General features: G+C 44.1%; 1 protein-coding gene across 1 annotated transcript in view; it reads left to right on the top strand.

Annotated features, from left to right (window-relative positions):
- Nucleotides 1-17,588, top strand: part of LOC146690102 (contactin-associated protein-like 5) — a 139,864-nt gene that overhangs the window by 101,824 nt on the left and 20,452 nt on the right. Inside the window, exons 15-19 of the mRNA XM_085434936.1 lie at nucleotides 1,232-1,359; nucleotides 2,128-2,298; nucleotides 3,859-4,077; nucleotides 8,594-8,833; nucleotides 15,845-16,066. Of these exons, the coding sequence (XP_085291062.1) occupies nucleotides 1,232-1,359; nucleotides 2,128-2,298; nucleotides 3,859-4,077; nucleotides 8,594-8,833; nucleotides 15,845-16,066 (980 nt within the window). The remainder of the gene's footprint in view (nucleotides 1-1,231; nucleotides 1,360-2,127; nucleotides 2,299-3,858; nucleotides 4,078-8,593; nucleotides 8,834-15,844; nucleotides 16,067-17,588) is intronic.

The following is a 17,588-nucleotide window of genomic DNA, read 5'->3' on the forward strand; positions in this document are numbered from 1 at the left end:
GACAGCGCACACATGGCTGCTTTTATTCACGTCATGAACACTATTCTGTATCCTGTAGGTGAATTATAAAACTGCTACTGCAAAAAAACAGCTACCAAAGGTTAAAGCGAACACAATCAAAAATGATGATAAATCATTTAAACCTCACGTTGATGTAAAAGAGTCCAGTGCAGCGTTCTAGATTTAGGAAGCGAGACCTTCTGTTTCATCTTTACATCATTTGCATCATCACTGGATGTGCTGCACACACTGCTCTGCCTTTGAAAGCTTCTCGAGCCTCCCTGGTTTTCTGATAAAGGACTTACTGCAGCTTCTTTGTTGACTGCAGACGGGCCAGTCGACTCCCAGACCCCTCACTACAGCTGGACAGGGTGTGTGTGTGTTTTCAGTCAGGAACACCTTTCTTGTGGAAGCTGCCCGTCTTTGTACCTGGCAGCCTCTCCATCACACACATTTATTTTCTTATTGCACGTTTCTCAGCTTGTTTGTGTTTAAAACATTGGACATGTCGTCTCTTTAGCTGATGTCACACATCCGCGTTTTACAAAGAACCTACTTTTTTGTAGGAGGCAGTGATAATCTGATCCACACTGATGTGAGACCACAGCTGTGTGTAGGAAACAGAAGGACACATGAAATAATGACAAATGGATGGTTTATCCATGAACTGTGAGACAGACCATGTGACTAACGAGTTGCCGTTGTGCTCCTCCCAGAGGGAACGCTACCACCACGAGCAGCTCAGGTTCCAGGATTTTGTCGAAATTTGTCTGCTAAAAATGAAGCGAGTAGATCATACAGTGTTCAATGTCATTTTCACACTCCGATTTCTGCCGCTCATTATCTGTTTGGGATTGTGTGAAAATGCCTTTGACAATTTCGTATCCAAAATGATTAATTACAGCTCATACATAATATTTCACTTTTGATTAAACTCATCATCGTTTCTGAGCCATGAATGAAGAAACAAAGGCTGTGCTGGAGTTTAAACATTCTCAATGGCTTTGTTTATGCTGCGTTAATCCACTCCAAAGCCTTCCTGCTTGCAGCTCCATGTTTTCACAGGCAAATGTGTGCTCTGTGATAGATGGTTCCCTTTATGGGGTGTTTACCGCGCGCTCTGTGCTAACGGAGCTGAAAGTCAGCCTTTATCTGGAACCCACGAAAGAATCGGGCCCCTGAGGATTGGTGTATTACTATTTATTCGGTTCTTTTCTCTGTTCTGTCACAGGGCTAATGACACAGGAGTCCTCTCCTACAAAGACCACCTACCAGTGAGCCAGATAGTGATCGGAGACACCGACAGAATGGGCTCGCAGGCTGTCTACCACATCGGCCCTCTGCGTTGTTATGGAGACAGTAGGTGATCACCTCACTGTTGAAGCTACTGTTCCAGATTTGGCTGCAGATGGAGGCTGATTAGAGACACAAAATGTTCACACAATGTCTTTGCGACTTGTGCTTTTATGTTTGTCGCTGGATCGAGAGTTAAAGCCTCATCTGTGGTGCAGGCAGGATCACAGAGATTTCAGTTCGCTTCCAGTAAATATCTGCAGGTGTTGCAGAGGGCTGGGGTTTGATTTTGTGCTGCTGCGTGCCAGCTTCCCCCATCCCCCGCCCCCAAATAAGTCTATTTTAAGTGTAATAGCAGCTATCAAAGCTTCTTAAACACATCAAACGTCTGGCTGATGATGTATAATGCATGTAATGTAGAAATTATTTAGAGGATAGCTACAGTGTTTCAGACCCTGTGATGTCACCTATTGTGTGCCACGTACGGTTGCTGCACGTTCACCGATGTCTTGGATTATTTGCTTTTCGATCTTCTCTGCAGAACCAAAGTATCTTGTAAAAGACTGATTTTCTTTCACAGGAATTTTTGATCTCAGTATTTCAGCAGCGCAGCGTCACATGGCAATGAACTCTCCTAACAAGAGTTATTGAGTTTTATGTGCTGCATTGGACTGAAAACCTGCTGGTGGAAATAAGACTCTGCAAAAGTCACAGGTTTTACACTGATGAACAAAAATGTCCTCGAGATGCAGCGTGACACAGCTTCTCCGCTCACCGCCTCCTCCCTTCACTTCGTCATCTTTACGTTCTTTTCGCTTCCTCCTGTCCTTCCAGGGTCGATATGGAACGCAGCCTCTTTCTACCAGGAGTCGTCGTACCTGTACTTCCCCACCCTACAGGCAGAGCTGGCGTCTGACATCTCCTTTTACTTCAAGACCAGCGCTCCTTCTGGAGTGTTCCTGGAGAACCAGGGCCTCAAGGACTTCATCAGAGTCGAGCTTAGCTGTGAGTGCACGTTGTGTCTACAGTATGAGACGTGCAATACACACAAACTACAAACAAGAGCAGTTCAGTCATAACTGGGAAACATTAGCTTAAGGTTATGTTTAAGCTGCTGCCGCGTGTTTGATCTGATTCTGGTAATAAAACAACATTTAGACAGTGGAATAAATCAGAGGGTTCGCACATGGACATGAGTGCATGTACATACACACACGTGTGTGTGCATAGCTGTTATGAATGTCTTCTCTGTGATAATGAAAATAACACTGTTTTTAACGACACCTGCTTAAAGCATAACGTGCAGCCTGCAGGTTGCTATCAGAGCAGAGCACTGTGATGACACGTGTAGGTTTGTGAAGTCACGCCTCACTGTGTCATCATATGGACTGTGTGTGGAGTAAAGTGCAGCACGAGTGTACGGTTAAAATGTGACTCTGAGCCGTAAGACTACAAAAGCACCGTGTACATGCAGGCGCTACGTAACGAGCTGATCCAAGCGGGCCAAACGTGGCTGCAGGGTTCAGGAGAGGCCGTGTTTGCTTTTTAAGACGTAACAGATATTTAATAAAACGAATAAATGTGACCAAAACCACAAGTGGAAAACTCATTATTGGAATAGTTTGATTAGCAGTCTGCACCCATAAATACAGCGCTAACACCTCATTTGTGCTAATAAGCGTAGCCGGGGTAAGTAGATCATTTTGAAGACAAACTATAGAAACAGCAGCAATGTCTGAAACTGCTGATGATTTAGAAATGGGTGACTTTGTAGAAATGGATTTAATTAGTGAAATTAACAACTTGTTAACATGACATGACCATGGTGGTATTGTTTATAAACCACCCTGGTTACTAATCAGTCTGTGATTACGACAGTGTTGTACCCACGTATTAGCACAGAGCGCCTCCTAAAGCCTGCTGATCAGTCTCAGGTGGACATGCTAGCTCCTGCTGACAGTCTAATTTCCCAGAGAAGCAGCGTGTGAGGACTCCACTGAATGATGTAATCCTAATGACACACGCACCAGTAATGTCATGCTGTCACAAAGTCGCTCTTCGTGGCCTGTGCAGTGACGCCTGATGTGTTCACCGAAGCAGGAATGAATCAGACTGACTGTGGAAAATTTAAGAAAATCAGAATATTAGTTCATCTTAGTACGCAGTGCATATGCAGCCATCACATGCAGTTCCACAGCGCTGTGTCATTAGCTAAAGGTAAGGTTGTTGATTGCAGTGTGTTGCGTTCACATCCTATCTGGAGGAATGGTGAGGATATTTGGAGCCATTATGTACGAATGCAGCATCAGAGACACTGTGAAATATTGACGAGCTGTCAGCTGAGCCGCTCATAAATCTATGCAGGTCATCAGGTTCTCCCAGCAGCATTGTATCAGATTGCATCAGAAAGGCAGGATAGAGAAGAACATAAAAACCTAATATCGCATTCAGTCTGACCTGAATGGTGCGTGTGTGTGCGCGCGTGCGTGCGTGTGTGTGTGTGTGTGTGTGTGTGTGTGTGTGTGTGTGTGTGTGTGTGTGTGTGCGTGTGTGTGTGGCTCCCAGCTCCCTCAGTGGTGACTTTCTCCTTCGACGTGGGAAACGGTCCGGCGGTCCTGTCCGTGAAGTCCCACGTCCCTCTGAATGACAGGCAGTGGCACTACGTGAGGGCGGAGCGCAACGCCAAGGAGGCCTCCGTGCAGGTCGACCAGCTCCCCCTCCGCTTCCTGGAGGCTCCGGCTGACGGACACCTCCGCTTACGGCTCAGCAGCCAGCTGTTCGTAGGTAGGCTGAGATCACACCCACTCCACTACTCAGGTCTGCATTAAAGGACTTTTAAACAGGCAGTGCAGAAACATGTAAACATGCCTTTGTAGAGAAATGCTCTCCCTGGGTGCTCTATTATGAATACATGTTAACTTCTCACACATGCAGTTATCCAGTCAGCCTGCAGCAGTGACCCCTGAGGTTTCAGGTCAGCAGGTTCAGGTAAAGCTGTGGTACGAAGTCATTTTTGGCTCTCGCTGGTCAAACTTTGGGCATATCGTTATTCACAGAGCCTGAGAGGAAACGTCCACACCTTCCTGTTTCATAGAACAACGCTGCCGTCAGAGGCTTCGTGTCACTTGTTTTGCTTACTTGTTTTAATGCTTTGCTAATATCAACATGGAATAACTGGTCCGTAAGCAGGTTCTGTATAAAGATGGGATTTTCTGGGATGAACAGCAAACTAGGAGAACTCTGGGAGATGGAAAAACAAGAGAAAGGGAAGTTTGACTTTATATTTTTACCCTGCTCCAGTAAATCTCAATAAATCTTAAGAAAGTACTTGTGTTGCACTGTGCATTCACTCATGAGCTGCTGTAACAGGAGTCACATGGCTGGACTGCCTCCTCAGCGTGCAGTCAAGGCTTGCTAATGTTATTCAGGTGTGTTGCAGCAGGGACGCCGGCCCTCCAGCACTGGAGCTTTGCAGCTCTGACCTGAGCTTAGCAATAAGCCTGAATTCATTTAGTCACTGTTCATTTTTATTTCTTGAGGTCTTAAATGTCTTAAAAAGCATTGATTTAGGATTTTTCAAATCCTGCAGAAATCCTGGAGGGGAGATTACTCCTGCTGGCTGTTCTACAAGTGCAGCTGGAAAGGTGGGAAACCTGGTTTAGTGGCAGCAAATCATGTTACTGCGACGTGGCAACAGATATCGTCTCTGGCTGTTGAAGGCACGACATGCTGTCAGACAGCAAGTTGCATCGTTATGAGACAAGTGTGATAAAAGCATGTCGTTCCTGCTGTGAAATACTCAGATGTCATTTCTATTTTCTGAGCTCACAGATGTGAACGTTTGCCAATAATCTAGCTTTTCGCTAACTGAAGAATCACTTCAGCTTGTGGACTGCAGTATATGAAGTGTGCATATCAGTGCTTCACTGTGTGAGGGGATTAGGACAGAGAGGGCGGAGCTGCCTCTGATGCCCACAGTAAACGCTGCATTCATCCTGTTAGTTTGATCTTTTACTTTGACCCGACTGGGCTGAGTGTTGGTGACACTGGTAGTCTTCACCCCGTCTCCAGGGCTGCAGCCTGGCAGCACGGTGGTGTGATGGTGATGTTCTCTTTGATGCTTGTGTGCTGTTGCTGATACTGAGCGTGTGCAAGCACAGCTAGTAGCTGCTGAGCTTTTTTGAATATTACAAATATATTTGTAATTAAACAGACTTTTGGATAAATGTGTTTTATATCTGCTCATTTATTTATTTCTCTAAAACTGTTGCTAGACTTGCTCTTGTGTCGTTATCGTCCATGTTGCTTGTTATCATCACGGTTTGGGGTTTCTGTTAACTTCCTGTTTTATTGTGTACATACTCTGCCTCCACCTTCGCTCCCAGTGCATCTTGCTCTGCTTGAAGTGTCGTTCTAGCCGTTTCCTTGCCAGTTCGTTCAGTTCACAGAGTTTTTCCAAGTCGCTCCTTGTTGTCACAGCTCAGGTGCTCAGCCTTTCCGCTACCTGGAAATCCATCTTTGTCACTCTCGAGTGGTCACCTACAGGCTCTGCTGCTCACAGCTGCAGACATGGCCCTCCACCATTTTTGATGGATGTCTGGACTCTAGTCTGACTGTGCAATGACACAATCTTATCTTTAACTTCTTTTTGCATTATTGTGAAAATGATCCACTTGCTGTCACTTGTTTTTGCTTTTCTGTAAATTCTTTGATTTTTTGCCCCCTGCTGCCATCAATGAATCATTGTTGCCCCAGCAGATGCTCCCTCAGTTCCCTTTGTCACGTTCCACTTTCTCTTAGCAGTGCCTGGCATTGAGCTTTCCTTGTGTTTCCTTGTGAAATCTTTGCAAAAAGGATTTCATCCTTGCAAATCAGCTTCTTGCCATTTTTCTCCCCTGAGTCAGACAGATGTGTTTGCATTTCGCTCTGTGTCTCGTGTCCTGTACTTGGGCCTGCACCCTGTGGATCGTTACAGCTTTAGGCCCAAACTTCATGAAGCTGAATCGAGCTGAAGTGAACATGAAGCTCGGCGGGGGGGGGTTGTCTGACAGCAGCGTCGCTGTTTCCTCTCGATGTCCACTCTGACAGTCACAGGAAGGATTTATCTGCTCACAGCCAGGATGGAGAGGAAATGTAATTACAGCAACAAAAGCTCTTTAAATACACATACATCATCGGAGTGTTATATTAAGATCTGCATTGCTCTGCTGTTAAGCCAATTTCAAATGTATTTTATTGTTTTTTTCATGATTGGTCTTGGTCAGCGAGCGTGTCTGCTCTCTTCCGCTCATATTTCTGCAGCAGCCGTTCACACGCTGACATTTTAATCTCTCTGCTTAATAATAAAGAGAGATCCCATTAAATTCTGTTTTTTCCTCACCTAATGGATCGTTCACCTTCTGAAATCATTTGTTAGTGAGAGGACAATCGATCTTCGGTGGATCTCACAAGAAAAACATTATCTTTTGAAGGTTTAATTTTCATAAAGCGCAGAAGTGATGTTGAGTTTGGTCTCATGCTAACATGTGACTGTGTCTGAAATGTCGTTTCCTGCTCTTGTGGGAGGAGATAACAACACTTCACAGAGACAATATTAGAATGAATATTAAAAACAGCAGCTTTGATGTTTCCAGACAAAAATAACAGCCTTGATTAGAAGCTTTGTAAATATAAAGACAGTGTGTGTGTAATCATAAAGACACAACGTGTGATTCTCTGTTTCACGGCCTCGCAGGAACATCTGTGAGCTTCCGCTGCACGTCGTGGAAAAGGACTGATGTGCAGACTTTGAGTTCATGGACCTTGCAAACTCCCCAAAGCTCGACTGGAAACACTTTCTAAAGTTTGGCCCAGAGTTGGCTCACAGCTCGCTCACAATGCAAAGACCTGAAGCTGAAGATGAAGCTGAGAATCACTCTTTAGTTGTTCCTGTAAAGTGTGGCTGTGGCTGTGCTCTGCATAAAACACGTGCGCCTAAGTTTCAGCTTCAAAGCTGAAAATCCAACTGTGGATATTTGGACTTTACATTTTGCCAGGATGGACGTTTTTAATCGCTGATACAAAGATGAGTTTATATCACACTGTCCATGCAATCGCTCTTTTCCATTATTTTATCCATTCAGCAGCTTTACAGGTAGATGTTTGCGCAGTGTTGCCTTCAAGGTTCAAACATGTCAAATTTATGTTCCCAATGAAAAGTTTCACACACAGATAGAAAAATGGAAAATGAAGGCTTAGAGGGAGGAGAGTATTTACATGAACCTGATACTCGACACGTGTTTGTTAAAGCACTGGGATCCATCGAGTCCATTCACTCAAATGTTGTTGCTCTGTTTTTCAGTCGTGTGCTAAACTCGCTGAACGTTTGTCCTCCACACAGGCTGTACTTTACATACTGGTTCTACTTTTATGTCATCATGTTCAGATTACACTTTTATTAAACTGAATGAAAACAAAATGCCTGTAAGAGACTTGGCAGCTTCTAAAATTGTGTTTATTTCAGATGCTGCTGCTCACTGCTGAGCTGGCACGTGTAACCAAGAAGCGTAACAGTTACACTGTTGCCAGTTTAAGGTTTGAATCCTCCGGTCAGCCCAGTGCCAAACACACAGAGTCCCACAATGTCAGCGTGTGCACAAAAGCTAACACAGCTCCCACCATCACAAACATGCCTTATTTCACCAGAGATTTCACCTGAGGCAGCTCATTACGAATGCCTGCTATATATATAAATATAGGCAGAGCCTCAGTCGATGTGGAACAATAAAGGATTTAACAAGTATCATCTGTCAGCCTCGGGGGATCATGAAAGGAGATTATATTCACACATTTGTATTTTTATTTCTCAGATAAATTATTTTCAATCTCAAGTCATCCGTCTTCCACCTTCAGAAAGGAGAAATTTGTCACGAGTCATATTTCTTCTGTCCTGTTTCGCCCACAACACCTCGTCTATCAAATTATACATTTATATATCAGTTTGGTGATGTTTCCTGAACGCGCACAGCACCTCTAAACATGCAACAGTGACCCCTTTAAGGTTTGCGTCCACCTCTGCGTGTAGCGACCTAGCATATCCACGTAGCTCAGGACAGCCGAGCTCTTTCAAAGGCCATTTTTTCTGCTTTCTGAAACTTCTTTAGCGTGTGGCTAAAACACAAGCTCATCTTGACTTCATCGCTGCGTAGCTCACTGGCGACTTCGTGGATTTAACATTCAGTTTTAAACGAACCCTGATTTTAAAGTTGCCGCAGGGCGTTATACCACCACATCACCTGTGCATCCTAAATGTGTGTCTCAGGAGGAACGGCGTCCCAGCAGAGAGGCTTCCTGGGCTGCATCAGGTCTCTGACCGTCAATGGTGTCAGCTTCGATCTGGAGGAGAGGGCCAAGATGACGCCGGGAGTGAGCGCCGGCTGTCCCGGCTACTGCACCGGATCCAGCAGCCTCTGCCACAACCGAGGGAGGTGCGTGGAGAAAAGCAACGGCTACATCTGTGACTGCTCACAGTCTGCCTACGGAGGAACCACCTGCAACCAAGGTGAGTCCTTGGAAACAACCGTGCAGGCTGCGTAACCCCTGGAGAGTCTTGGGTCGATTTGTGGCTATTTTCAAATTTTGATTACCTGCCATTTGCACAGTGTTGAATGGAATATAGCGAAAGTCTGCAAAAAAAAGTTCGGTCACATTTACTGTTAAAATTTCAGTATGACTTCCGGAAATTAGCTTCAGTGGCTAAGCTAGCGATAAACTTACGCTATTGGTCCTAGTGGTCGATTTGTGCCCCATTGAAACCCATTATAAACGCTATTTTTCACGGCAAAAAAATTACGGTCAAATCGATCGTCTTCGGTTATGTTTCCGCTTCCGCTTGCAGTACTGGCCTTAGAGTTGTAATTTTTTTATTTGTCCACCGGGTGGCGCCCTTGCTCCACATGTGACGCCTGCTGGAACATACACATGTTCTCCAGCGGCCTGCTCGAGACAGATACCCGGAAAAGGCAGACTAATTTCCCGCGTACAGCAGCAGCTTGGCCCGCTGCTCGTTCCGGACCATTTTCTGCCCTTAGGTTCGTTTGATTTTTTTTTTTTTTTTTTTAATCAACAGGAAATGACGTATTTGTTTTCACGTGGTAGCGGAAGTGTGTGCTGCAGACACGGGAACCGAACCATATGCTCCGGCGCTGCGCGAAACACACCCGCGGCAGAGGCACTCCTCCCCGGGGGAGCAGGAGCAGCAGCGCCGCCTGGGGACATTTTTGGCTTCTGGAAAAAAAATTAAAACCGGATCGAAATTAATGTTGGTGCCAATCTTTTGTCCATCTAAAGGCCTAATTATAATAACAATAAAATATTACTTCAAATGTTTTTTTTGGAAAATATTTTATGTTTTATGTTTTATGTTTTTGGGGCAAAAAAAAGCAGTGCGCTCATGTGACGAAACCGGGATATAAAGGGTTAAAATCCGCGAAATGTAATTAAAACTTGACATGAATATTTCAAGGAGAAGTAGGTCTAAAAGATTGGCTAATTTAAAGTGGAATAAAATATTAATATATAAATTTTTTATAGCACTTTTTGGGCGTGGTCGATAGTGTGCATTTTATGAAATGCGCTCCTGGAAAAAAAATAAAAGGCGATCGAAATGACTCTTGGTGCCAATCTTTAGTCCATCTAAAGGCCTAATTATAATAACAATTGAATATTACCTCAAATGTTTTTTTTGGAAAATATTCAAGTTTTTTGTTTTTTGGGGCAAAAAAAGCAGTGCGCTCATGTGACGAAACCGGGATATAAAGGGTTAAAATCCGCGAAATGTAATTAAAACTTGACATGAATATTTCAAGGAGAAGTAGGTCTAAAAGATTGGCTAATTTAAAGTGGAAAAAAATATTAATATATAAATTTTTTATAGCACTTTTTTGGGCGTGGTCGATTTGTGGCTCTAAGACCGATAGTGTATGCATTTTTCTAAGATCCTCCTTTAATTGAATGATGTTGATTCTAACAAACAGATGATCGATCACCGTCGAGGTTATTCCATTACAGGGAACCGATAGCAAATGCAAGTAATGCAGAAGGCAATTAATACCTGTCCTGACTCCAGCTCCAAGAACATTTCAAATGCATTAGAACAAATTATCTCATGCAGTCTGTGAGCAGAGAAGAGAGCAGACACAATCACAACAAAAACCCATCAACAGCCAGCACAAATAGCAGAGGAGCAGGCTGTGAAAACAAGCATATGGATGCAGTACAAAGAAACAAATTGAATATACATTCTGTGGGAACAGAGATGAAAAGCCTGGCTGCAAATATGTCTAATCACAGAGTACAATTTACGCTGCTCCGTCCTGTCTGGAATGTTAACCTGTTCGCTTCAAAGATGCTGCTGGTTTCTTACAGCGAGCCGTGGTTTGGCTGTTTCTGCAGGCGTGGTTTCAGCTTCATCTCGCTCTGCGTGGGAGTGCGAGCTTTTTGAAGCAGATTTTCAAGCACTGCATATTCAAAGTTTTGTCATGTGGAAACAGTTTAAATGCAGTGCTGTTGCATCTGACAGGATCATTCCCGATTATTTAATGTTGCCGCGCTTCCATTGTGTCTCTATTGCTGTATAAGTCACACTAACGTGTGCTGCAGACGTTCAGGGAAACAAAGTCACACTAACAGTTTGTCACTGAAAGCTTTTTCCTCTCTGCAGTGTGAGTGAAAGCAAACAAAGAGCAGACATTTAGCTGCATCCCCATGTGCTCGCCAGCTGACTGACATATTCATCTGCACATGCTCGTCTGTTCTCAGTGATAGTGATACTTTGAGTGCGTGCTGGAGCTCTAACTAGGGTTGCCAACTCCCTGAAAAATAAATAAGGGACACCTCGTGGCCAGGGCCGGGCAACCCAGTTGTCTTCACCCTTCCCAGTGTGGTAGCTCTTTTTTTTGTGTGTGAAATTATTTTTTAACCATTTGACTTGAATTTGATTTAAGCAGATGCATATTCTTTGTGATATGACCATATGGGAAACAAATGATCATTTAGCCATTTATTTTTAGCTCAAAATGACAACATTAACACAGTAAAACAGGTCTCTTTCTTAAACAGAAGCCTGTCATGCTTAACTTTTGAGAATATAAGTAAATCTTTCTTTAAAAGAACTCTGTCCTGCTTAACTTAAAATTATATAAATTAATAGAAAACAATAGAAAAATATTCCTGTAACTGTGCACATTTAGTGCATTTAGTACAGTTGGCTTCAGTTGAGGTATTATTTCAGCTTTTCTAAAGCTAATCAGCTGCTCCTGTTTGTAAACCCGCTTGTTCCCATGATTACGCATCTTAACTCATCATTATTCATCTATGTATTACTTTTATGTATTAGTCATCCATTTGTTGTAATCATCTATCCTTGCAGTCGTTTATTACACAAAATAAATTATATTATCACACTTCTGGCCACATAGCGCTGATATTCACCGCACATGCCCATATTAACCTTAACCAGAGGGTTTAAACAACAAACCAGTGTTTACATACCATATCTGCTTCTGCCGTGGCCTGGTGGACAAAAAATTGGTTAAGGGTTCCCCGAGCTTTCACGCCCCTCATGTTCTTCATGTGCCACCACTAGAAGCATGCCTATGGAAAAAGTGCGCCGGCACACAGTGCAGTGGGCTTTATAGGTGTTATGGTGTATTTTTCCAGCCAGGTGTTTCCCTTTTCCCATTCCTCCCCGTACTTTCGCAGCCTTTTTTTTCTTTCTCTGAGCGAACAAACATTGCTGCTCTAATGCTGGGCTCACACTGTGCGATTTTTGGCCCATTTGAGCCGATTTTTGAGTCGTGCGACCGATTTGGTGATCGGCCCGATTTTGGCCTTCATCGTGCATCGTGTAGTATACGTGGGGTAACGAGAAGCGATTAACACCTCGAGCAGCTCCTGATCATCAATCGCTCGTGAGCCGCTCACACTGCTCGCGCGCAAACGTAAACGTTGGTGAAAAAGACGGAGCAGCACGGCTGTGCAGCGTGTGATCTGGACACAAGCGATGGAGGCACAACTTGTAGAACTTTGGAAAGCTCATCCGAGCCTTTTCGATGTGGCATCACAAAATTATCACGACCACAACAACCGTGAAAACAGTTGGATTTACATGCTGCTCATTCACAGCTGCCTGATCATGTTTTTCATTAGCAATTTAGCAAAGTTGATGGTGGTGGTGTGTCTGTGTGAGTGAGAGACAGAGAGAGCGAGCGACAGATTTTCTGTTATAACCTTCATGTTATGGAGGCACAGTGTGAGCACTCAGGTCGCATCAGAGCATCGGGCGGTATAGTGTGAGACCTGCATCGTGACCTACGAACTGCGAGTCAATCGTGCAGTTTGAGCAGGAGCTGAATAACGTGACTGAAAAAATCGCACAGTGTCTGCCCAGCTTTAGGTGTACTGTCGTCCGAGACTTGCACCGCAGTGACGGCGTTTGTTTCCCTGTTGGCCATGCTTCTTGTTGTGGTCATCTGTTGTCTTCCGGTATTTTCTCCGTAAGCGACCTTTCCTCGACCAATGAGATGAGCGGTAATCTGAATTGTCATACTCGAATTGTCATAAGTGTGGTGTCAGCTCATTGGTCACAAAGCAGGAGAGGGGCTGGGAGTTATGTTTTCAAACAAAGTGTTAATTCCATTAACATTTATAGACTACTTTTGATTCTCACTGTATTACGGGACAAAGTGCGTCCCTTATTAGCTCAATACGGGACGTGTACTTTTGTTTCTAAATACGAGACGGTTCCGTATTTTAAGGGACGGTTGGCAACCCTAGCTCTAACCAATGAGCTTCTTCTCCTTGCTGTAACAGCTTTACCGATCACATGGAAATCTTTGTTTTGAGTAGTGACTGCAGCAGCTTGAGTTTCGCGCTCTCTCAGGATGTCCTGTTGTCTCTCTCCCACTACATTTAGCGCCTTCTCTGTCCTGGTAATGGCCCACTGTGTAACCCCACAGGTAGATGTGGTGCCAGTGACCCATCGCTTAGTAAAGTTCTGTCTTCAAGCCTCAAGCAGATCCTTTTGGTGTGTTAAAACAGGAAGTGACAGAGCAGATCTGACCGTGAAGCAAAGTGACGCTGGCCCCTCCTCACAGCTCGTCACTTACATGGTCAAAGGCGCACGCTGACTCCAGGGTCCATCAGTTACAAAGTGACGTTCGTGTTGTATCAAGTAAGACTTCAAACCAGAAGCTGAGAATATTTTCATGTATAAATCAGGTTTTTGGAGAACTGTTCATTTCCCTGAGCCTCCACAACACGTGGTCCCTACAGATACGACCCTGTGAATCAAAACTAAACTGCAAAATCACCTCAGTTACATAAATCAGAACTAGCCCTAAAGCACAAAGACTGAAGGAATACAAAGTAGCAGTATTGATTCATTTTATCCATGTATATCCTGTCTACCATAGAGTGCATGTTGCGTTCGTGTTCAGGAGTTGCAGAGATTTAAATGAAAGTGTGTTTGCTTCATGACAGAACGGAGCCAGTTTCATCTTCTGTTCTTTACTTAGTGTAAACGCTTTTGTTGAAAGCCGGGCACCCAGCAATGACATGCAGCTGAGCTGCCGCTGACTACAGATTATCTGCTTCAGTGGTGTGTGCTAGCAGCAGAGACTGTAGCACTGCTGACACACTCACTGCTAACGCGTCGCTGCAGCAGCACACTGAGATGGTGGGTAGACGCAACGTGGATCTCATCCCACCCACTCTCCAACACGTTCTGCATTTCATTTGAGCGTTAAGTTATGGTTTGCTTTTTAACCCAGACAGTAAACAAGCTAGCAGCGCAGCCTCAGCACCAGGTGCTGCAGTCAGGTCCTCTCAGGCTCCTGCAGACGAACCTGGTTCCAGCTTGTTACTCGTCTTTTCTCGAATGAGTGAAAGAATCAGCTGAACGCACACTGATTGAAATGCATTCAAATATGGATTTTAAAGCCAATATCACTATGTGATTGGATTATTAGTTAAGTGTACATAACAATTAATGGAAGCTTAATTAAGCTTAATTTGATTAATAGTTAAAAACAACTCTGGTGTTCAGTTCATCCAGGCTTTTGCTGCAGCGTATCAAACAAACACAGTCATGAATAGAAAGGTTTAAAAGGAAACTTGGACACATATATATATTTATATGTGTGTGTATACATATATCTACTGAAACGTAGGCAGTTTTCATTAAGCATGAAGGTATTTGGGAAACTGTAAAACTGCAAATGTGATCGTCTTCTTTTTGGAACCTGCTCAAATTCCAGATTTCCTGCAACAATAAAAGTTCAGTGAAGCTTTGATGAAGTTAATGCAAACAGTTCCTGCAGGTAATGAGCCGCACACTGGTGCAGGGGAACCAGACGGTTCTTCCGGTGATGGAAGACAAACATAGTGTGAGGAGTCAAACCACTTGCAGCTGGTCTGAGGTGAACGGGGCAGACGAGTGTAGGTGTAACACAGATATGAGCTGTTGCCCAGTGACCACACTGTGACCACACTGTGACCACTCTGTGACCACTCTGTGACCACTCTGTGACCACACTGTGACCACTCTGTGACCACTCTGTGACCACACTGTGACCACACTGTGACCACTCTGTGACCACTCTGTGACCACACTGTGACCACACTGTGACCACTCTGTGACCACTCTGTGACCACTCTGTGACCACACTGTGACCACTCTGTGACCACTCTGTGACCACACTGTGACCACTCTGTGACCACTCTGTGACCACTCTGTGACCACACTGTGACCACTCTGTGACCACTCTGTGACCACTCAGTGACCACACTGTGACCACTCTGTGACCACACTGTGACCACACTGTGACCACACTGTGACCACTCTGTGACCACTCTGTGACCACTCTGTGACCACTCTGAATATACCGAATGAAAATCAAATAATACTGTCAGTGAACATTTAGTATTAATAATGCAAATGCAGTTACACTGCAGTGGAAATTCATATAAATGAAAATGTGATAATATTGTAAACGTACCTATTAGCTACCTGCTAGCACTGAGTGAGCAGCCTTTATACATTATTGTATGTCTGCACCTCGTAGCTTTAATGAAGTGAGCACGGGGAAGGACGCTGTCGACCCTCCTCACTGTGCTTCGCAGGCTTGTTTTACGGTTGTATGGTCGAATGTGAGAACTGCAACAGTTTTACACATCAAAGTTGTTTATAGGTCTCTGGGAGTGAGGCTGCATTTGTGGGAGAGAAAAATATTTGTGGGCACAGAGGGAGCCGTGTGAAGTCTGATAAATTGCCCCGAGTGGTGAAAACGAATATCATGAAATACTAGAATGAGTTTTGCTGCAGCCTTGCTGTGCTGGATGGACACTGAAGCTGGGCTATTTTTAGGTAAGCAAGCAATCCAGTTGATACTGAATAAACCACATCTGAAGGAGCTCGCTGATTTTGTCTCGCTGATTATTTATTGAGTTATTTTTCTTTAAAGGCTGAATCAGCACCTGAACGCGTCTCTTCTGTTTCCCCGTGTCTGCACAGAGGTGTCTGTGTCCTTCGACAGAGAGTCCTCCGTCACCTACACCTTCCAGGAGCCCTTCTCAGTGATGCAGAACAGAAGCTCTCAGGCCTCCACCTCCTCCACGGACAGCAGAGCCAGAGAGGACGTGGCCTTGAGCTTCGTCACCTCCCAGAGACCAGCCATGCTGCTCACTGTCAGCACCTTCAGCCAGCAGTACATCGCTGTCATCCTGGCCACAAATGGTACGTACAGGAATCACACGTGGAAATGTTGTAGTTGTGCAACCGTGTTCTTTGTGAATGCAAACTTTAAAAACATGAACATGCTTCTCGTAGGCAAAGAAGCCGCGCTGAATAACATCCTGGTATCTGAAGAACTACAGCAGTTCTTTCACAGTATGGGAGGAAATATTTGTTTTGACTCTGTTTTTATGAATCAAGGTTCACTTTGGCCCCGTAGCCCTCTGACTTGGATTCCTGTGTAGTTATGTGTTGACCACAGAGCAATCTGGGCTTTGTTCTTAAGAGCATCAAGAGACACATGTTTGTTTTACAGTCCAGGTGGGGAATTTTGACACGTGAACAAAGGGTGAGTTCAGCGTTCGGGTGGATTTCTCTGGATTTCACCGTATAACTGTAAATGTGGTGTCAACACTTCCACTGTCACATGGTTCATGTCTTGATTTCAGACAACAGCTGGTTTGCCAGAGTTAACGAGTTGATTAGTGTAGTAACGGAGAGAGGAGAAAACAACCTAAGTGCAGCCTCTTCTGTCTCGTGCCTCCCAGAGAAGCATCGCACTCTGAATAGAGTCTGGGTTATGTAGTGGCACTAATGGGAGTGAGAAGAAAACCATGGTGCCATGCTGGGGCAGGCGTTTTGGGCCTTTTATTGATGAAACCAGCTGTGAATTGAGCGCTGCCACCAGGTCACTGTGTGGGAAACAGGGAGGACAGTAAAGCACAGCTTGAGGCAGGAAAATGGTGGTGGAGTTGTTGGAGTGGAAGGCTTGTACACTTTCTTTTAGAAATGTGTGCAAACACGGCACCAGTGTGCTCGGCAGCGAGGCTTTCTCCTCCTTTATTTCCTCCGGAGCTGTTAAATAGGAGGAGGAGGTGATCAGCTGTGGGGCCCCTAACGGGAGAACTCGAAGGAAGAAGAAGAAATAATGCTGAATAGAAAACGACGGTTCTCATACTGTACATGTATCTGTGTGCTGTAGTAGTGAGTGTTAGTGGAGCCTAGCAGTACAAACCTGTTGGTGCTCAGCAGCATGCACTGAAAAAAATATGTTGTTGGATTTACTTAATTCAATGGTGGACATTTGTTGCACACAGATGTTTTGCTTTGGCAGCAACTTAAACAATTGAGTTAAATTAACACAATTTATTCATGTTCAATAAACCTGTGCAATTTGTGTTGATAAAATGTGACTTAAACATGTTTTGATGAAGTAATTTGAGCTCTTGGAATATTTTAATCCTTCACAATTTTCTCACGTTATCCCAACACGATTCAATAACTTTTACCCAATACTACTTGGTCACTTAAATACTACATGTTATCTTCAAATTACATTTTGCTATTATATTCTAGTATCAAATACACAATTTTCAAATGGAGGCCTTATAACAGATTATATTGTTCTCTTCCAAGATGGTTGCTGGCATCCACCAGTAACCTTTCAAAACAACATGTCTAATTTCACTGCAGTAGGTAAAGAATTAAACTGACATTACTCCACTACTGAATCTATATAAATCAA

The sequence above is a fragment of the Copadichromis virginalis genome, linkage group LG16 (assembly GCF_057382275.1).
Source record: "Copadichromis virginalis isolate Kocher_CV1m ecotype Utaka linkage group LG16, C_Virginalis_male_GT1.1, whole genome shotgun sequence".
NCBI classification, from domain to species: domain Eukaryota; kingdom Metazoa; phylum Chordata; class Actinopteri; order Cichliformes; family Cichlidae; genus Copadichromis; species Copadichromis virginalis.